This window comes from Bemisia tabaci, chromosome 3, assembly GCF_918797505.1.
Source record: "Bemisia tabaci chromosome 3, PGI_BMITA_v3".
In the NCBI taxonomy this organism is placed as follows: Eukaryota; Metazoa; Arthropoda; class Insecta; order Hemiptera; family Aleyrodidae; genus Bemisia; species Bemisia tabaci.
Window position 1 is genome coordinate 30,153,214 of NC_092795.1, and position 22,624 is coordinate 30,175,837.

General features: G+C 38.1%; 1 protein-coding gene across 2 annotated transcripts in view; it reads right to left on the reverse strand.

The window, feature by feature from the left end:
• The window catches only part of eya (eya transcriptional coactivator and phosphatase 2), a 100,553-nt gene that overhangs the window by 3,489 nt on the left and 74,440 nt on the right, over window positions 1–22,624 (reverse strand). The window contains exons 3-14 of one of the 2 annotated variants that reach the window (XM_019040383.2): window positions 22,420–22,469; window positions 12,506–12,768; window positions 10,506–10,625; window positions 9,833–9,980; window positions 9,340–9,443; window positions 7,280–7,434; window positions 6,620–6,755; window positions 5,564–5,635; window positions 3,309–3,490; window positions 2,533–2,622; window positions 1,912–2,134; window positions 529–643 (exon numbers count right to left, since the gene is read on the reverse strand). In XM_019040383.2, coding sequence (XP_018895928.2) covers window positions 529–643; window positions 1,912–2,134; window positions 2,533–2,622; window positions 3,309–3,490; window positions 5,564–5,635; window positions 6,620–6,755; window positions 7,280–7,434; window positions 9,340–9,443; window positions 9,833–9,980; window positions 10,506–10,625; window positions 12,506–12,768; window positions 22,420–22,469 — 1,658 coding nt within the window. The remainder of the gene's footprint in view (window positions 1–528; window positions 644–1,911; window positions 2,135–2,532; window positions 2,623–3,308; window positions 3,491–5,563; window positions 5,636–6,619; window positions 6,756–7,279; window positions 7,435–9,339; window positions 9,444–9,832; window positions 9,981–10,505; window positions 10,626–12,505; window positions 12,769–22,419; window positions 22,470–22,624) is intronic. The other variant, XM_019040384.2, reaches the window with a different exon arrangement.

Here is a 22,624-nt window from a genome sequence, read left to right on the forward strand (position 1 = left end):
TAATATAGTATTTCTTTTGTTATCGGTAAAATTTGAGTTCAATTAAATTTTATGAGCTTATCATACCGGTATCATATTAAGCTTAAATTAAATTGGTTTAAATTAAATAACTTAATTTTTCTGTAACTAAGTATCAGTGTTTGAAAAAGTAAGTAAAATAATTGAAGAATTTTTGACATAAAAAAAAAAAAATAAATAAATAAATAAAAAGGAGTCTCATGTGAATTTTTGACCGATTTCACAGAAGCACATTAAACTTTACTTCTATCCTATCAACTTTAAAGAATTCTTTTTCTTTTTTTCTACTTCTCTGATTGAGATATGCAATAACTGATAACAGCAATTACAGCTTTTGTGACCTTCATTTCTTGTTATTTTCGCAATGAAATAGAAGTTCAATTTTTTCTGTGGTACAGTTGGACCACTTCACTCATTCTTACAACCCACTACTTAATTTAGAGGAAAGTCATATAATTTACATCTTTAAATCTAGGATTAATATAAAGAAATAGGAAATGTTTTAAGTACCGGGAATGAATAAGAGAAAGACATTTTGCCGCTTGTGTTGACCAGTTGTCTGTAAGTGCTTCAATATCACTTCTGAGCTGCAGCCAGCGATTCCGCTGGTCTGGCGTGAGGACGCCTGGAAAAAGAGATACACCCTTGTTATTTTCAATTGTATTTAAAGTTTCATAGTTTCAGACTTCCACGATAGAACTTTAGTTTCAGTGTGCCCTTTAGAGAAAGTCATTTTTCATTTCCTAGCCTAATAATTGAATTTTGGATACAACTTTTAATGAGAGTTGAAGAACACCAGTGAGTCATCAATGCCATAAAAGCTTTTCGAAGTTCCACCATGGTAGCTGATTGAGCAAATAAAAGCTTACTCCTTCATCTTAATTATACATGTTAATTTTTGACAGAATAAGAGAAGCATAAGAGTTATCGAAACAATTTTTCTTGAACATTTGTTTCTTTGTTGTGAATTTGTTACGTACATATGAGTCGCTTTTACAGCGCTCTTTGGCGCTTTACGACGCCTAATCGCCACAAAGCTCGGTCTTCCCACAGGTCATCAGGGAGTTGACACTCCCTCATTTCACTCAACACCCCCTGTCGCCAACCTCTCACTGGCGTCCCCTACGTCTCCTCCCAGGAGGAACCCAATCAAGCATCTTTTTTGGCAGCCTCTCTTCAGTCATCCTATTGACATGACCATACCAAACAAGTTGTTTGGTCATGACGTCGAACACGATGTCATTTTCGACTTCCATTATCTGACGCACTCTATCATTACGGACCCGACCTTCTCCAGAAATCCATCTCCGTTGCTCTTAGCATATCCTGTGTCCCTTTCTTCAGCTGCCAAACTTGACATCCGTATGTTAATATACTTTTGACTACAGCGTTGTATATCCTCCTCTTGTTATCTTTGGAAATCCGCTGATTCCAGAGGATTCCATTTAACATCGCTATAGCCTTCCTTGCTAAGGTGCTCCTTTCCCTGATAGCTTGATCCGTCCTTCCATCCTGGGTCAACCGCACTCCCAAGTACTTAAAGTGCTCGCAGCCTTTGATCTGCTGCCCATCCTCCAACTCAATGCTTTGCTGATCACCGCCAAAAGTCATCTTCTCAGATTTGATATGCTGACTTCCAAACCCCACTTCCGATATTCTTCTACTAACTTGCGCATCATGTACTCCGCGTCATCTTGATCTTGAGCAACCACAACCTGGTCATCAGCAAAGCACAGAGTGAAAAGAGTTTCAAAATCACCCAAGGGGACACCCATACCAAGGGTGAATTTGTTAAAGGGGTTATATTGGTGGTAACTCAATAAACGGGCTGTGCTGACAGTCCCTAACTGGTGCTGAAGTACTTAAGAGATATCAACATCTGGAAGGACATACTGGCTATTGAACTCCGGTAAGTGTTGTAGAAATCTTTGATTTTTCTGTATCGGAATGCAAGTTTCCTCATCCAGTCGACTCCCCCTCGAACACCCGTCGCCAGACATAGACTGCTGTTTGGAGGGGAGGTGGCTCGAAATCCGTCACCGGCAAAATTGTACGTTGAGAGGTCATGGCCATTATCATCAGAGGCTACATCATCGACATGTACCTGATCACATTCCTGAAAAAATTTGAAAAAATCAAAACAAAAGAATCATTGGCAGGACAGGATTGACAGGATTCAATCCCCGGATTGCAATCCAGGCAACTCTAACCAACATACTTGAGTAGATAAAGAGCAAAAACTTACTTTAAATAAATAATAGAGTAAGTGGAGGCAAAAGGCCGCTTTTTCCCATTTTTCACTATTAGGTATGAGGGAATCATTTAATTTAAGGATACGGAAAAATATTGAGAGAATACAGAAAACTCTGGTTACAATATATCTCTTTAATACTTATTTTCCTAAAATGATTTCATCCCTGAAATAGATTTTTCCCCCAAAAAGTCAATTTAATAAGTACTCTTAGTGCAGTCACTTTCTAAACAACTAATTCATGATTAAATTCATTCACCTACCTCAAGGTCATTATAAAATAGGTGAGTATCAGTCAAATGATATATTAAATTTTCCATACTTTGTCCAAGCTCAGCTGTCGCTTGTGGGTCCTGAAATAAAGCAAAGGAAAAGTTATAGGTATTTATCTGGAGTGGGTAACATACCAAACAATAGAACTGAATGTAACAAAAGGGTTTTTTTTTTTTTTTTTTAAATTTTTGTATGTAGTTCTTTCTTCCTCAATTGAACTAAAATAGTTACTTAAACTAAGACGTTTAAGAATGTGTATTTTAGCTTATTTTAAAACATTTCAAAACAATGGCAAAGCTTTCAAAGTGTCGAGAGAGAAAAAAATTCAGCTTTGGAGCATCATAGAGCAACTTCAAACAACAGTTCACATTGTTTCAGCCTTTACTTCTTGAGCAGTTAAAGTGAAAGTGATAAACTATTTACTTGACAAAAATGATTTTTTTCTTTCAGTTATAGCACTGAAGGTGTGCAAGTTCGTGACTGATGCCAATGCAACAAGTTTTCTGAAGTGCTCTAACATATTGCCTTCGATGGATCGTTAAGCAGCCTTTTGTCTAACTTACACAACTCAAGGGCCGCACTTTCATGCACTTTTCATCCAGGAATTTGCCAAAAAGTTCACATCTTTCCTTGTTTTTCTAAATCTTTATTTGCTGTCAGTGCTCCAAGTAAAATGTTCCAAAAATTTTTTTCAGCAGCTTCACTGTCAGACAGACAAATTTTAATATATGTTTGAAATGAATAGCATTAAAGTTGGAAATGTTACCTTGGAGTATTTTTCAGCAAAATGTTTGGTTAAAAGAGAGTGGAAAATTATGATGGTCTCATCCAAGTCCCATATGAAAACTCGATCAAGACCATGCTCTGATGTTGGCCCAGGTGAGACAGGAGTCGCCAGAGCCCCTGTTGAGGAAACTAGCTTTCGCCCCCTTCCACGGCTGCATTTATCTACAAAACATAAGAAATTGAGCCAAGTTATTTGACAAGCGTACTACGATTTGAGGAGCTATTCATATGGAAAAACAGTACGAAGGGGGTTAAGTGCGCCATTTTTCTGACGGACTATCTTCTGCATTAAGCATACGCCTAAGTATTACGCACAAAATTTTATGACCTCACACAATTTTTGAGCATTAACTGGGATTGGTTCTGAAGGAAAATCGCCTTACAACAACAAGGACTTCTTTCTTTAATAAAATTAGGGCAAGCAGGCTGGCGGATATTAGATTCTGTCGCCATTCCTGACGGGCCTAAAATTGAATTGTTTGAAGAAACATCATCGAATGAGCCAGTCTCTGCTAACAGAAAAGTATTTGAATGCAGGGGCGAGTCATGAATTGGGAGAAACTCGGAAATCGGAACTCTGAGAGGAGAAAGTGCTTGAAGAGGAGGCAGCATGATGAAATTAATTCATTTTAATTCAGTTCATATTCTTCTTGTAGTATTTTTTGAAACGTTGATTTTTTCCGACTGAACTCAGTTTAAGTTTCTTTACAGAATTAACTAATCTGTCTGCTTAGCAATGATAGTTTACCAGAGAAAGATGTCTTCATCATAGAGGTATACAACTTATTTCAACAGCATGATAATATGTATTTTCATAATATTAATATGACTATTCTTGGGGATACAATAATACTTTCCTTTAGGAATTCTTGGGGTTTTAGGTTTCATGGACTATGCTTGGCAACATTTTGAAACTTAGAACACAGTTATCTCAAAGAGGTCAATTTGCAACTCATGTCATTTTTCCGCCTACATCCTTGATCAAACTATACTTTCTCTTTATCCACACTCAACTAGAAAATCATTATGCTTTTTTCATGGCAAAAAAGACAAATGAGCTTAAAGAATAAAACTAAGCCAGGATTGTTTGGGTAAAGACTTTTCGTTCAATGAACACCAAAACTCCAAAAACCTATTGTTTCACTGAGAACGCTAATTATGTATTTATTCATTTTTTTTTAAAGAGCCCTTTCTCACAACTGCACTCTGAAATGGAATCACTATTGGCAGAAGGATGGCTTGCTCCAAAACTCTATTCACCTCTAATGCAACATTTCAGCTACTGTTCATTTTAATTTTTGTAAAGAATATCCACCAATATGTTTGATAGAAACATTCCGAAACTTTATTCTCAATTTTTTAAAAAAATATTAATAAATCATTAGATGGATATTTTTATGGTTGCTTTTTTATTTTCGAAAAAAAAAAATAAATAAATAAATAGGATAGATATGTAGGAGATGATGCACTGAAAGTCAGACACTTTTAAAAGTGGGTAAGTCATGGAATAATTATCCTTCCATATTCCTAACGGAGTGAAATTATGAGTTTTAGAAATTTTGATGTTTGACTCGATTAGTGCAGATCATGCAGCTAGGAGTGCATTTCAGACTTTTTTTATGTGTCCATCTTCATTTTCCAACGCTTTCACATAGAAATAGTCTATTCACTTGCCTGTAACTCTTGTGTGCAACAGACCCAATAGGATTTGAAAAATCATTTTTACAAAGGAGTAATAACATCTGAATGTTGGCAATAATGGGACTCTGGACAAGTCATGAATTAAAGCACAACATCACCTGTTTTCTCTTTAAGATTTCACAAGGAAAACGAATCACACGGAGAGAAGTCTGAAAATCAATTTTCGAACAAGAAGCTGTAACTGTATAAGTGTTAATACTATTAAAATTGGTTAAATGGCAAAATGATGTCATTTGTATGATGAAACTTTCATTTGATCTGTGTTAAAAAGACTTGGTAATGACTCATTCAAGAGTTGATATAAAACTTCATGTTGGTTACATTGTGTTCTACATAATATTTTGAAGAGAGAACATGTGACGTTTTCTTCTACTTTAGACCTCATCTAGTGGCTCATTGTTGCCAAGGTTGATGGCTGAGCTCACTCTTAAAATCTCGGCAATCACAAAAAATATGAATGAATTTTGGAGGTGGGAAAGGAGATTATGGCTTGGATGATTTTTAAGCTCCTAAAAAATAAAAAATTTAACTCACTTGTATCAAGACTAATTCTGCGACCAGTGTCAATTTTAATGGGAGATGACGGTTCAGAAGGTAATTGGCTATCTACAAAAGAAAATAACAAAAGTGTTTACTAAAAGAAATCAAGTGGACCTAAAATTTCTTGAAGGACAATCAGTTTCTACATCCAACATGGTTGAGTATGTCCCCTTTCAAAACGAAAGTAATGATTTCGCCTACTCTAGTTTTGCTTGTTTAAGTTTATCCAGCCTTCATTGATCATGTATGCTGAGCAAATAGTGCAAAAGTGTGCATCACTGAAGATCTGTCCATTAATAATGTTCGGATTTTCATCTTATTCATTTAACCCTCCTTGCCTGCATGTCAAATCCCCTCCTACCTTCCATTAAAGGGTTTTTTTTAGCAGTTGAAGGAAGTCAATCTAACATTTGATGTCACTACGGATGTCTGGATACAATGTACGATGTACGGATGTACGGATATAATGCAACTGTTAAGCCCTCTTAAAGCACAATAATAACCAAGACTACTTGCAACCTATTCTTGGGGAAACTAACACTGAAGACATTTTTCCTTCAAAATATCGAAATCCAATTTTTCAAATCCACTCAAAAAACCGCTTCACTGAGAATTTTGTTACTGTGGATAAAGATTCCCTTCCAGGCGACGGCTTATTATGCATAGATGAATGCTCACAATCAATAGTACTTATATGATCATCTATACATGATAGTGTGAGTGTGGATATTATCAACTGATAGCAACCAAGGGGATGCTGCCTGTATGCGCACTATAGGTATTAATCAATCGACTGTTCATATCAGTCAAAATTGAACACTTGCCAATTGATCTGAAGGAAATTCTGGAGCATTGAGTTGCATAAACTCCATGCTGGAGTTAAAGTGGTCATGAAGCTAGATGCTTTTTTGTAATAAATTCACTGCTTGGCTGCTACCGTAAAACTTTGGTCAATCTTATTCCTGACAGGAGACTTAAGTGAAACGGGTTAGTTAGTAGGATTCAGAGCTTGTGAGATGCTGATGCAAGGAGATTAAAAATGACTTTTACCTGTTAAAGGAGCTGCTAAAGAATACGGTGACGTGTTGAAAGAGCCAGGATATGTAGTGCATCCCTGCGACGCAGCTGCACAATAGTTTGCCATTGCCTGTACCTGTCCGTATGCATTTGAATAACTTGAAAATTCCTATAAAATAAATTGTTTGGAACTCAGTCATTTCAATTTTCAATAGAATCAGAAAAAAATTGACCTACTATGCAGGATCTCATTATTTTCGACCTAGGTATAGTTTCTACATCAAAAATTGTTAAGGGGAATATTGCATTTTAAATACTAGAATGTTATGCAGGTGTATAGCTATGATGATGTCGGGTAAATTTTAGCAACATTCATAATACATTAATTATTTTGAGTGGCAAGATTTATTAAATTGAGATTACTTAGTATTATTTATACATTGATAAGATCGTATACAGATTGAGAATTTTTTCCTCCTTGCTCTTACCACGCATATTCTCTGAAAGTTGTATGCAAAAATGGCCCAGGGGTAGGTGAGTAATATTCTATGAAAAAAAAGAGGGGTGGGTTTTTCAGAAACCCAAATTAATGGTCCTTCACTGCTTTTTGTGGTTTCACTATTAATACGCTTGAGTTAAAGTTTTGTCTCACTTCAAGGGTAAAATTTATGCTGATATAATCGTCTGACGTACCTGTTGTGCCGGGTAAGAGGAGCTATATCCAGGGGTATACGTTGCTGTATAAGGATTGTAATAGTCTGGATAGTTGAGGAAACCATTGGAGCTGTTATTTATTGCTGATGAGGAGGAGGAAGAAGATTTATTGCACTGACTTATCGATCTATTGTCTGAAACCAAACAGGCCATGCAATTAGAAACATTGACTTCCTGTCATCTCCAGAGGGTTCTTTATTTGGCTCAGTCAGTGGGTGCACAAACAGACAATTTGAAAAAAACCTTGACAGATGAATTACAGTTGCAGAGATTTCAGGTAGTGATCAAAGTACATGGAGTTGTAACAAAAATAGGCAAGATATGTCTCAACCGATGGCTGAAAAAATGCTGAAAATTCTCTACACATGGAAAATCCTTGAAAGTAGGGTCCGTGCCAGGTAAATTTATTCACCGCTTTGGCGCGCAACAAAAGGTCCTCCATCCAAGCCCGCCACAGGGGGGGGGATAGTGGGTCCCTGGTTCCAGGGCACGGGCTCCGGAGGGGCCCATGCTGCCCAAGACACACTACTTCAAATTCACATGAAACACTAGTCAGGGCCCGGATCTATATCTGGTACCAGAGCCCGAGATGAGAGATGTGGCAGGCCTGCCTCCATCTCGATTCTTGTATTTAATTTCAATACTAAACTGAAGATAGTGATCTTCTGTCTACTCTAAACTTGTGTCAACTTATTTGGCATGGATTGTATGCTTGGGTGGCTTTATTGTCAGTTAAAAAATAGTACACCACAGTGGCATCGCAGTCAGAGATAGATTTCGTGTTACCATGATATCTACATTTTCCCCCCTCCACAATGATAAACTACGAATTTTTAAAGTACTCACAATGGTGTACACTTGGTTAGTCAAAAGCAGATTTCCAAGAAAATCTTGAGGGAAAGACAATTTGAGCACAAAAGGCAAGAGGGCGATTCGTTATCGAAAGTATGTAATTGCTTTCTAACCTCCACCGCAAGAAGTACTAAGTAAAGTAAACAAATGTGGTGATAACAAAACTCAATCGTGATTGGTTGGTGACTGTGATATAATTGGCTAGCAACAGAATTACAGTTTAGCGGGAAACATCGTGATTGGTTGATGACTGTGATACAATTGGCTAGTGAAAGATACACATAGTTCGCGGGAAATCCAAATTGTCGGACTTTTAACGCGGGAAATTCAAATTGACGGGTTTATAAGATACAAATTGAAGCATTCTGATTCATGTTTCTAAACCAGAACTGCACGTAAAACACAAGTTGCGCAACGGAAACTACGAAAGTCGACTTCTGACGAAGATATTAACGTTTTTAGTTTATTGGTTATGGGAACTTTGAATTGCCCGGTCACAAGAAAAACAAGACTCCTCAATAGGGAATGCCCTTTCCCTACCCTGAATCGAAGTACCCAGTTTAAAGTTGTCACATTTTTAAACCGCACGTTTAGTGTGCGTTTTGACTCATTAAATAGATATATTTATTTATTTATTTATTTTTTTTTTGAGAGGGAAGTTTGAATTTATGGATTGAAAAACAATTATATCATAGTAAAGAGTTAATTTCAGTAATTTTCGTGGCACGAATCCGTGAAAATTTGATTACCTAGGGTGATTTGTATTTCTTTCGTGGTCGAATACCGCACGCCAGAAACCGAGACGGATCACCCTAAGAAACATAAATTCGTATCTTGTCTACCGGTCCATTTTTCTAAAACTCTCGAGGGCCACTGTCCTTATTTGTTGTAAAATTTGTCACTGGACTGCAGGTATCTAGGAATGTTACATTTCAGATGATGGGAACATTTCATTGAATATTGGTCTATTTATTCTTGCTAAGAGTTTCGAACTTTTCTGAGAAATAAAATTTCTAAGATTTAAATCGGATACTGACGATTTGTAGAGAATACGTAGAGTCTGCATTCAAACTCATCTAAGAGTATACTGATTGTGAGAAAGGGTCATCATTTATAATCGTATTGTCCCGCACATTAACGTAAAATATAACTATATTACATTTTAAAGCGGTTAGTGTGTAACTTACTTGATACATTAGGATATGATGTCGTGGCATACGGCTGCGTATTGTAAAAGCCACTTGCATTTCCATAATTATTTGAATTCGAACTGCTATACGCTTGCTGCATACTGGAAAAACAAACGAAAATTCGTGAAACATTGAAAATAAGTTTTTCAGTGCTGAAAAGAAAGTATTTCTCAAGCTGTTCACACTTGGTATGCGTAAAAAGTCGTATTTTTCGAACATGGGAAGGAACTTCTCATGAAAAAGAAGCGCTGTGCTCATGACATTCTATTCAAATATTATACCATACTTAATTAAGTGTAATAAAAACAACTTAAGAACTCAAGGCATGAAGCGAAGGTCTCACTCTAATTATTGCTAATATCATCATTATTTTTTAATTTTTTTTCTTACCATAATTTCAAGTCTTTAGGGATAAGTCTTGAGGAATGAGTATGAGTAGGTTATTTAAAACAAAGATTTTACCTTTATAAATGAAGTAATGAGTCCTTACCTGTTGTAATATTGCGAATACTGATAGCTGTCTTTGATTTCCGGGTGCGCGCTAAGGGGACTATTCGAGTAACTTGAGAAGAGCTGGTCATTGACCAAAGGCTGGTTCAAACAATCCGTCATCTCATTTTTAATAACTAGATCACTCACTAGAACAAATAATGGAAAAAGAAATAAAAAATGACTTAATGATTGAAAATAGATTTAGGAAGGAAGGTCGAGTTCATTTTAAATATACTGCCATGTTACCAAGGAGAGTATAGTAACGACATTGTCAAAATCGAGTTTCTTCAAATTTTATGAATCTACCTTAGATGAACTGAATGATTCCACCAAAACAGGTAAGTAAAGTCTTAATAACAAAGAATACGTGAGTTGAGAGAGGGCAGTAAGTGCGCAAAAGATGACGCCGTCTCTGCTAAAACAGCAGTAAAAATCACTACGTAATCTACTCACCTGGTACTTTCAGAGTATCAAATATAAAGCTCAAGCTTTAGTGACCCATTAACACTCCCTGTGGCTGAGACAAGTCAAAAATCCTGGTGCCATTGCTACTACTTGTACTCTTATTTTCAAACATGCATCATATTATACCTGTGCGACCTCTGAATAAGAAAGAAATTAACAGTTTTTTTAAACGTTGATGAAATGATGATAAAATAGTAAATTCTTACCATCAGACTGCTGTGAGCTAAGGGACCATGGGGTGGTTCCGCTGGGAGCAGAGGTCAAAAAATTCGAATGGATAAGGGACGGATTTCCGGCATTACTGTCCACTAAACTGGCACTTCCTCCTGAAAAGCAGAATACCCAGAGTTCAATCAGCGAGAGAAAAAAATCCATGAGATTTGTTATTACATAGCCGTCGGTTCATCACCCCGAGGAAAGATCTCCGAGATCATTTGGTCAGTAATCCTTGAACTTTCACGTAATACGTTTGAATTTCAATGAATCATATCATATGTGAATATCATATATGAATATCATATCATATATGAATATCATATCATATATGAATATCATATCATATATGAATCATATTTTTTTTTTAAATGTTGTATTTTAATTATCCCAAACATTTGAAATTACAACTGCTTTAAAAAAGTAATGGGCCTGTACGTTGCACGCAGGAGGCACGGCCGAATGAGTGGCCTTTCTACATGTATGAGAAAAATTGCACGAAAAGCACGTTGATAGGGAGCAAATACATTGACAGGGCTGCCACTTTATTTGGGGGACTCCTAAAACTGAAAACACGGCAACCCTGCTAATGTATTTTGCTCCCTATCTTCGCATGGAGAGTTTGTCTTAATGTAGACGTGGACTCTCAGGAAAGCGTGCGATACTCATTCCATTTTGGCCTCAACTTGGGAGCTTTTTTTGAGCTTGGGAGTTGATTTCATAGAAAACCGGTGGCACCATCGTGTTTCTTGCGAACTTTTATGAGGGTCATCCAAAAAGTAAGGTTCCCTACCTTGTATCTTCCGAGCGAAACGAGATAAACCAAATCGGTAAAAAAGTCAATATCACGCATACTCTAAGCTTTAAAACAAGCTCAAGTTTTTGAAAATCGGTCAAAGGATTCGGGAGTAAACTTAATTTTACAGAGATAACCTCCTATCGCCGCGTGCCCACCTCCGGGGTCAGGATGCACGGAGAGTCGATTATTGAAGACTCGGGTTATCGCCTCTATACATCACATCAACAAGGAATTTTAAAGTTTTCATTGAGTAGGCCTTACCTTACTTTTTGACGTAGTCTCCACATCTTTTTTGACATTTCTGGTATCATTACAGCAGCTTCTTGATGCCTTCCACGTAGAAGCTTTCGCCTTGACTCCAAAACCATAGTCATTGACAGCGATCTGCACTTCCAAATCAGTTGCTTTGCGTGGGGAAATTTTCCCCCAATCCTTCAAACTCTCTTACTTTAGCTTCATGTGACTTTCATTTGTTCCCGAGCGGAAACACTTCCACGATGGAAGCGATTTTCAACCGATTCAGAGGTACAGATGACTGGTCAATGACTGGTTTCAGAGTCAAGGCGAAAGCTTCTATACGCAGAGGGCATCAAGAAGCTGCTGTAATGATACCAGAAATGTCAAAAAAGATGTGGAGACTACGTCAAAAAGTAAGGTAAGGCCTACTCAATGAAAACTTTAAAATTCCTTGTTGATGTGATGTATAGAGGCGATAACCCGAGTCTTCAATAATCGACTCTCCGTGCATCCTGACCCCAGAGGTGGGCACGCGGCGACAGGAGGTTGTCTCCGTAAAATTAAGTTTACTCCCGAATCCTTTGACCGATTTTCAAGAACTTGAGCTTGTTTTAAAGCTTAGAGTATGCGTGATATGTACTTTTTTACCGATTTAATTTATCTCGTTTCGCTCGGAAGATACAAGGTAGGGAACTTTACTTTTTGGATGACCCTCGTACATGAGAGTCAATAGTCAAATCGCAAATTCCTCACACATGCAACATCTCCATTCTTTCACACTGCCTCATGAAGTCATGAAACCGAGAATAGCTGAGCCAGTAAATAATGGATCCTCTTGTGTCCATCCTCTTTTTAAGGCGCTCCAGGTGGAACCAATGAGCATCTGAATCGGGGTGTTCTGGGGGCGAATGGGGGGGGGGGAGGTGGGGGGGGGTGATAATTAGGTAATTGACTTACCTGAGACCGGGTGGGCCTGGAAATGGAGGTCGGGGGCCGGCGGCTGGGCCGACGTGGGGCCCGGCGAACCGGACGAGGAGTCGCTCGGATCCGAGCTGGGACTCGGGGCGCCGCCCGATGCGGCAGGTTCCACCACACTTCCGCCGCTGCTCTCGCTCCGCCGCCCGCTTCCGCCTACGACCACGCCCGCGTTCACTCCGCCTCCGCCTACGCCTACGCCTCCTCCACCGCCGTTATCACCGCCTCCGTCCGCCGAGGAACTCCTGTAACAAAACCACATACCGTTAGAAAACCCCTAGGGACCATTCTGCCGTGCAAAAGGTCCAGTTACACGATCGAATTGAGCCATCAAATTGGGCCTCTCATTGGTCGCATCCTCACCTCCGGTCTTTTCCCACCAATCAGAGCTTCAGTTTGATGGCTCAATTTGATCGTGTAACTGAACCTTAAGGTAAAACGCCGTATGAACCTTCAGGCGTAGCCAAATTTCCTCTAATGAAGTACAAATTTACTGGGGAAGTTTTGAATATTTTTCTTCCAATTTTTTGGACAATATTTTCCGCACTTTAATCTAAAACATCTGAAATTTTCAAGGAAAAATATAGAGCTTTCTTCCAAAATTAACATTTTACCTATCGGAAGCAATTTGACAACTATCGAATGTTCATACGGCGCTTTCCCTTAACATGACAGCATTACTGTGGGCAGTGGCGAAACCAGAAATGTTTCTGGAAGAGGGGGAGGGTCTCCTGTCAAAAATGTCTCATATGGAAAGAAAAAATGATAAATATTCCCGAAAATCACCAAAAATGAAGAGGTTTACTCGGAAAGTTGTCTGGTCATGGGTGGGGGGGGGGGGGCAGTCCCCCTCGACCCTTTTCCCCCGGTTGCGCCATTGACCGTAGGCGTAGCTATTCCTGCAGAAGTGCAAAAGGTGTATTGGACGAATAGGCAACTATCACTTTCCCGGTATGTTTATTGCCTATGTGGCGAGATTGAAGGCGGATCTGAAGTGGGCGATACCTGCCAACGAGTTTACGCATTCCTTATTAATTGGCATCGTCAAATTTTTTGGAGTGACATGTTTTGTGTGAGTTCGAATAGAATGGGGGGGAATGGGAATTTGTCGAGACTCTTTCGCTCAAAAATGCTTCGTGATGATCTATTGACAAAATCACGAAAATTAGATTTTCGCTGATATCGATAAATATGACGGCATTCTCTAAGAGCCATAAATGCGTGGCACTACCCAAGAAACGCAGTCATAGAGCACTCCGCAAAAAAACCATAAACCGCCTTTGCTTCGCCAAGAGCTTTTAGAAAAAAGAGGTTCACCGTTCACATACTGAATATCAGAGCTTTTGGTCTAGATAGCTAGGCTTTCGACGATCTAACCTCAGGTTACAACAGGCTCCTTTGGCCACAGATTTGTTAGACTCATATTCTTTGCCGAAGACTTCCTTTATCTGACCGCAAGTACGATTCATAGGACGAAACACTTTGTCCCCATAAATAGAAACTTTGGTGTGTCATGAGAGCGGAATTTCGGCCCTTCTGAACTGAAGTTTTTCCAATGCAGCTGACGCATCCAAATTACTTGTACTTGTGCTTTTTTATTTTTTACATGCGCCAAGTTTAGAGTTAGAGGTTTATAGTTAATTTTCTATGAACGTAGAGGCAGGCGCACAGTGCGTTGAATGGTGACAAAAATCCCCCTAAAAATAAAAGTCGAAATTTTCCAAAAATTATGTGGTGAACGTTAAGTGGTATATCTGGCAACACTATTGTCAGCGATAGTATCGATTTTTTATCGATACCTAGTGCCCGCACAGGTGGTCCATATCAGCCAGTTCTGAGCTCCTGATTAGAAGCCGATTGCAGATGACAACAATGAGGAGCATTCTGATCAACAGGCTTCAGTGCCATTCTATCCTTCCTGGAAGCTTCATTCCTACTGGTAAGCACTTTCTATTTTTGATTTTTTCAATTTTTAAATCCTTTTTTTGTGGCGAATATTGCATTTTGAAATACTGCTCATTTTTAACAGTTTTTTCTACTTTCATGGAGTGGCGAAAATAAGCTTTAACAGTATTTGAAATTTCGTGCACGTAAATACATTCAGTAGTATGTGTACTTTCAGAAAATCAACGTTTCATCTGCCCGATGTTGCCCGTTCGGACGGAAATCATGATTTTCCATGAAAATTTGGCCATTTTTCAGGTGTTTTCGGGCTTTTATTCGACTTTGATTCAAAGTTCACAAATTAATCTAAAATTTTCAAGGCATTTTGCACAGACACAAAAAGATAATACTGAAAATGATGTAAAGAAATGGTGAAATTCATTTTTAATTATGACATGATGCCAGCTCGCTCTAAAAATAGCACATTTCTTTAATATTTGTATCCACGTTATATGTATGCATATATATGAACTTATTCCGATTACATGAACCTAGTTTCCAAAAAATATGGATGTAAATATATTAAATGGCATGTAAAAGAAGGGAACTTTGAAATTGAAGTAGCTCAGTGTTGCCTAATTTCATGAAAACTTCCATTTTCGCAGGGCTCGTTCCTACGTTCTTTTGAAGTTTCATGAAGTGGCAAAAAAACTATTGACAACTATTGGAGATATTTCAATGTGGACATAATCAGTGGTACGTGCACTTTCAAAAATTAAATTTCAGCTGCCCGTAGCCCCCCGTTTGGACAGAAATCGTGATCATTTGTAGAATTTTACCATTATTCGGGGTTTTCTGCCTCTCGTTTGGTTCTTGAGCCTTGCGAAAATGGAAGTTTTCATGAAATTTGGCAACACTGAGCTACTTCAATTTCAAATTTCCCTATTTTACATGCCATTTAATTATATTCATACCAATATTTTTTTGGAAACTAGGTTCATGTAATCGGAACAGTTCATATGTATGCATCCATATACGTGGATACAAATATTAAAGAAATGTGCTATTTTTTAGAGCGAGTTGGCATCATGTGACACTTAAAAATGAATTTTACCATTCGTTTACTTCATTTTAAGTTTTATCTATTTGTGTCAGTGCAAAATGTCTCAAAAATTGAAGGTTAATTCGTGAACTCTGAATCAAAGTCGAAAAATGGCAAAATTTTCCTAGAAAATCATGATTTCCGTCCGAACGGGCAACATCGGGCAGATGAACCGTTGATTTTCTGAAAGTGCACATACCACTGAATATATCCACGTGCACAAAAGTTCAAGTACTGCCAATGCTTTTTTGTGCCACTCCATGAAAGTGGAAAAAAGGGTTAAAAATGAGCAGTCTTTCAAAATGCAACATTCGCCACAAAAAAAAAAGTATTTAAAAATTGAAAAAACCAAAAATAAATAGTGCTTACCAGTAGGAATGAAGCTAACAGGAAGTAAAACGTAGAAGTTATGAGAAATAAAATTAGAATAATTAAATTAGCTTGCATTTCAATAAAAAAAAAAAAAAAAAAAAAAAATATTTTACGCTTTGTAAGGTTTAAAAACCCGTTATGAAAAATAACAAAAAATGGCAACACAGCAACGTTGAACTATATTTTCTCTCGTAAATTGATGTGTTTTGTAAATAAGCACTTGCTAATTTTTTTTGGTGCGAACTTGAGCTTGATATCCTCTTTTTTTCAAGGAGATATCAAGCTGAAACGGTTTTATCCAATTTCCCCTCAAATACGGGGCCAACCCCCCTCAAAATGTTCCTATCAAAAAGTTCTGTTTGTCACAAGATAGTACGTACCGAGAAGAGCAACTCACCAAATTTTTATGAAATTTCAACAATTTTTTAACTGAGTTATCGATTTTTGACACTCGTCCCCATGTAATCAACGCACTGTGAGGCGCCACGATCTTAGCAACGGTCAAAAATTTTAGCAGAAGTTTAGAGCTTCGAATTCATCGCTTGACCGAGATGAGATGAAAAAAATAATGCTCGAGTTTTTGGCTGTTTGGCAACAATTTTCTACTTGCGCCGCACAAGGCGGAGTTGGCAATCTCAGGTTTCCATATTTTCAAAAAATGTTGTTGCTCGTAAGATCGCTGTCGTCTCATTGTTTTCCCTCGAATCTAAATTACTCCGTCCAATCGGTATTCAAACGCGGGCGCGCCACATTCTCCGCAGAGAGGACCTTTCGGATTCGTCACGGAGAATCACTGGCACCATCTTCAAGCTCTCTGATGAATTTCGAAAAACTTTGATACTTAGAAATGAGTAGGATGAAAAGTAATTTTTATCCTAGCCATTTCTAAATATTAACGGGGCCAATTTCTATTTTTTTCTAACTAGTTGCAGGTAATAATGTCTGAATGAGCTTGACAAAATTTGACAGAAACGCACCAAGCCATATCAAGTAAGTATGAAGCGAGATAATGATTTTTGACATGCACACAAGATTTTTTTTCCCCCCACTTTTATAGAATAAAGAGTCCTTTGGAGTCTTAAAGAGGACTCGATATTAAGGACAAAGTTAGATAACCATTTTCATGTTTTCAAAATATTTTGTCTAGACTCAAGAAAAGTTGAGTTCAATACTTTTTTTTTTTTTTTTCAAAAATGCGACTTGATACAAAGCCAAGCGAGGCCGGGGCGGGCGTCTTTAGGTTACTTCGGCGCCTAAAATGTTAGTCTTTTGTCATGCTTAAAGATTTGCGAGGTCAATTTCTATTATTTCTCTGCTTTGAGCAGGTAATAATATTTAGATGAGCTTGTATGACACCAATTTTTCTAATTGAGAAACAAATTATCATTGCAGCGAAAATTGCGGGAGTTCATCGTTTTTTCTTAGATCTGGCGATCATTAAATGGACCGATACTCATTAATAAAGGATAATCCCCTATTATTTGTAGCGCTGAATTCGTCAATGGCTTCAAAAATATCAAAACCTCGGGTTGAAAGAAAATTTCCGTGAGTAACAGGGTGTCGAGGAAATTTACGGGTGAAAATAGGCGTTTTGTCGAATGAAACTCGGTTGTCTCGAAAATTAAGCTGCGGAGGAAAAGAGTTAGAATGAAAGTTTTTAAAAATTATTTTATCGAAGTGGAGGAGGGATCCAGGCAAGCGTTACATAATGTTTATAGGGGGGTCTAGCACAGCGTTACGGATCGTTGCAGGTGGGTGGGGTTGTCAAAAAACCCCAATAGCGTTACGTAATTTGGGAACGGCCCCGAATCTGTGAGGCTTCCGTTTATATCCATCATACTGCCGTGCTAAGGAAAAACGCCGTATGAACTTTCAGGCGTTGCCAAATTTCCTTTGATAAAACACGAATTTCCTGGTAAACTAATGAATATTTTCCCTTCGATTTTTCAGATAATTTTGTACGCAATTTCACCCAATAAAGTTCCTGAAAATTTCAAGGGAAAATATTCGTAATTTTCCTTAAAAATTAACATTTTATCGAAGGGAATTTGGCAACTCTCAAATGTTCATACGGCGTTCTTCCTTAGCACGGCATCATACATATCGATTTTAAGCGCGGTAGACTTTAGCATCGATAGTTTTCTATACATTTAAATGGACAAACCCCGCACCGAAAAAAAGTGAAGTTGATTCAACATTCTGGATGTAAAAAAAAAAAAAAAAATAGCGAGAACTTATAAAATGCTGAATTACTTGCTACAGCTGTTACTTTAGCAATGCCAAGATGTAAAACTAACTGCTGTGCCCTAGGTAATTTAGCAGTTTATAAGTTTTCGCACACTTTTTTTACATCCTGAATGTTTCATTACCTTCACTTTTTTTCCGGTGCGATGTTGCCAACCTGCCAGCTTCGCCCCTGACACGAGGATCACGAGGTGCCGACGAAACGACGGGTCCTCGGAAGCGGTTTCCCGTCGGGAGCGCATCCCCGAATCGATCGTCGTGTTCAGCGAGAACCGCTTAACTCTCGCCGGAGTTCCCGAGCAGATGCGTGGTTTTCGAAAAGGCGGGGGAGGGCGGGAGGCAGAAGTGGCGAGAGACGTGTTTCACACATGGAAACCGGAGGTGATCTATCAAACGCCGCGCTGCGCCGCGCCGGCATTGCCGACGCAACCGGCAACCCGCCCGAGTGTCGTGTGTCACCGTGTCACTCTCATAACCCCGGCCCGGCACAGCGTTGCCAAATACACCCGCACCTCCGAATAATTTGCTCCTGTGATTGGACTCGAGCCTGATTCTAGGCGAGTTCCGTGACGGAGTAGGAAGCGATTCGAAGCATGTGGATTCAAAACGTCACGAAGTCACTTTTTTTCAATTTTCAGCAGGTTGATTTTTGAATCGTTATCAAATGACCGCGATAAAAAAATCTATCGAGCAAGGACATTCGATAAAGATTAAATAAACAACCCGGAAATACTGCAAAAAGCTATAACTTCTTTGAGTATGATTAATTTTTTTGAGGCGGGCTATGAAATACAGCTTAAGATCAGTGTGAGATGCTGGGTCCACACCATTTCGCTGGGAAAACAAAGCCAAGAAGTTCCAATAATTATAATTAAAGTCAAAAATAAAGTTTTAAACTTTAATGAGTTCAGCTCAGGCAGCTTGCATTGGAAAAGACCCAAATAGACCGGTATAGATCTCTCGGCGTGACCTCAACTTAATATTCCAATTACAAATTTCCAAATATTTCAAAACTTCATTTTTAACTCTAATTATAATTTTTGAAACTTCTTGGCTTTGTTTTCCCCGTGAAATGGCGTGGACCCAGCACCATTTCTCCACCATGTTACATACAGTTCGGGCCACTTCTTAGTGTTTTTTTTTTCTGATCAGTGTGAGTACGCCTCAAAATTTCCAAAGTCAAAATCTACTTTACTCTCGGAATTTCTTAGATGAGAATATAAATTTGTGCCTTCTTGATCAGCTTTTTTACACCAAATTACACGTGGTTAGAATTTATGCTCTATTGATCTAAATACATTTTCTTCTCCTTTTTTTCTGAGACCACAGTCCGTTTGAAAAGAGTCAAATATTAATCTTACATGAAAAATCATTAGAATAACGCGTATCGGCAGAACCCGTGACTCCTGAGGCGCAAAGCGCTTGGGATGGACTGGACCGCAAAACGGTCAGTGCTTAGTAAAAACCTCGAAGGAAATTTTAAATAGTTAAAATTAGACACTGGTGAGACCTGCTTAAAAATCAGTAGGTTATTGCAATATTGCAGTATCGTTCGATAAAAATCGAATAAGGAGCAATTAATAGACGAGGGGTGGCTTGGCATCGAAAAATATACGCATACATCTCGAACTGAAAAGAGGGAAGCAGGTAGGAGGAAGGAGAATGTGAAAGGGGATGAAGGATGGGTGTAGCTTTGCGTGTCGAGCATTTATTACTGTCAACACAGTCTCTAAATTTAGTCGGCCATTAAGAGCAAAACAGCGAGTTTGTTTAGAATGATTTACTCATTACATTAATTAATGTATAACTGTAGACAATAACATACGCGACTAAATGCGTCTCGAAGTTTAAAATATAGTTTTTGAAAGTAAGTACAACGTTTTAGAGGAGCGGAGCTTTCTGTTCCACCACTTCCACCACGAAAAGAACATTTTTTTCTCAATCGAAAGGAGCTTCAAATGAATACTTCCCGTGCGAACATTAAAAAGTTATCTTAGTGTGTAAAAAAGTGTCTTAAGACTATATTTATGCTAAAAGGAATTATGCGTAAATGAATAATTAAGAGGAACTGTGTAGTACGCAAACCATAGGAGAACATAGTTTTTCTTTTTAATTTAATTCACATTAAAATTGTTTCATTAAGAATAAACCCGTCCATACATTGTTTGTTATATCTATATCTGCTGTGTATGTGCACTGTATGAACAGTTTCCGACATTGGTACGATTTTGAAAGAAAAACAGGTTTGAGTTTAAAATGTGACCTAAAAAAGTTCATATCGGTGAGGTGAAAAATTAAATACATTTTTAAATTATTTCTTACGTGAATGATAGTTCAGAGACTACCTCTATACTTGAAATAATTTATATTTTATTTCCCATTAAAAGTAATTAAACATATTTATGTAGGACCCTTAGGGTGCGTCAAAAAAAATGAAAGTCTGAAATGTTCCGCTCCCCAGGCGGCAATCGATGACGTTTGGTAAAAAACATGTTTGCCAAAATTTGGGCCAATTTCAACCATTTTAAATGGTGCCAAAGGTCAATTTTGTGATGAAATTATGATATTTTGGTTTAGACCTCGATTTCGTACAAAAAACCTCGATTTTACGCTGAAATCGTGCGTTTACGAGCAAAATGTCAAGAAAACTCGACTTGTAGAGGATGAAATTTTACACTAGGAGGACGTCTTTGTAACCGATAAAAATCAAATTGAACTAGAAAAACTCAACTCTGTATTTATTTTTTTTGGTCCTCAGAATTTCCGAGGTCCTACTAAATAGAGGTTTAAAAGACTCATTTTTCACGAAAATAAGTCGAAAGAGGGTATAATGAACTGTAGGCAAGTGTTGAGGATGCAAATGTCATCAGAACCTCCTCAGTTTCAAAAAAAGTTCCAACTATTTTGCACAATCCTCCAAAAAGTGTACGGCTCGAGAAGCAGGATCGTGCTATAATAGTAGGGGGAAAGTGCGGTTTGACCGGGAAAAATTGCGTAACAAACTTTCCTTATGTAATCGTCATCAGTAGGTCCCCCTGATCAACTTCCCAAAAGTTAAAAATGGCCCGACCCCGGAATATCCCTCAAAAAAGTTAAAATTGAAAATGGCGGCCGTAATAAGAGGGTCCGGGAAATCGGTATTTTAAAATGCTCATTCTGTCTCATCATGTGAGGTAGCATTTCCTATGTAATTTTGGTCGTAGATTTCATAAATGAATTCCGCAAGGCCCTCCGGCCAAAGGGGGCGCTCCAAATCAAAGATGACGGCCAAATGAGAAAGGCAGAAGGTTGCATTTTTTTAATATTCACCGAAGGAACAAGGAAAGTGAAGTGCCTTTATTTTCATGTATTTATGGCCAAGAAACTTAAATTTGATGTTATGAATGTATTTAATAAAGGAAATTAAAGGAAACATACGACTACCGAGAGAAACGTAAGCTCAGAAGGGGCCTTGCGGAATTCATTTATGAAATCTACGACCAAAATTACATAGGAAATGCTACCTCACATGATGAGACAGAATGAGCATTTTAAAATACCGATTTCCCGGACCCTCTTATTACGGCCGCCATTTTCAATTTTAACTTTTTGAGGGATATTCCGGGGTCGGGCCATTTTTAACTTTTGGGAAGTTGATCAGGGGGACCTACTGATGACGATTACATAAGGAAAGTTTGTTACGCAATTTTTCCCGGTCAAACCGCACTTTCCCCCTACTATTATAGCACGATCCTGCTTCTCGAGCCGTACACTTTTTGGAGGATTGTGCAAAATAGTTGGAACTTTTTTTGAAACTGAGGAGGTTCTGATGACATTTGCATCCTCAACACTTGCCTACAGTTCATTTATACCCTCTTTCGACTTATTTTCGTGAAAAAATGAGTCTTTTAAACCTCTATTTAGTAGGACCTCGGAAATTCTGAGGACCAAAAAATAAATACAGAGTTGAGTTTTTCTAGTTCAATTTGATTTTTATCGGTTACAAAGACGTCCTCCTAGTGTAAAATTTCATCCTCTACAAGTCGAGTTCTTTGACATTTTGCTCGTAAACGCACGATTTCAGCGTAAAATCGAGTTTTTTGTACGAAATCGAGGTCTAAACCAAAATATCATAATTTCATCACAAAATTGACCTTTGGCACCATTTAAAATGGTTGAAATTGGCCCAAATTTTGGCAAACATGTTTTTTTACCAAACGTCATCGATTGCCGCCTGGGGAGCGGAACATTTCAGACTTTCATTTTTTTTGACGCACCCTAAGGACCCTCTGTTGAAAAATATTATTGTTCTTACCTTAGAGCGTCCGGGGTCCTAGCACCTGAATCAGTTCTTGATCGCTTAGCCTGTAACAGAGAAAATGATATCAAAGTGTGAGACATTTTATTGCATGACATTTTATGACAGAGGAATAATATTGCTATGTGTCAAATGAGAAGGTATGGAGGCAGCTTGAATATGTGCATACGATTGTATTCCTTCCAACCGTTGTTGAATAACC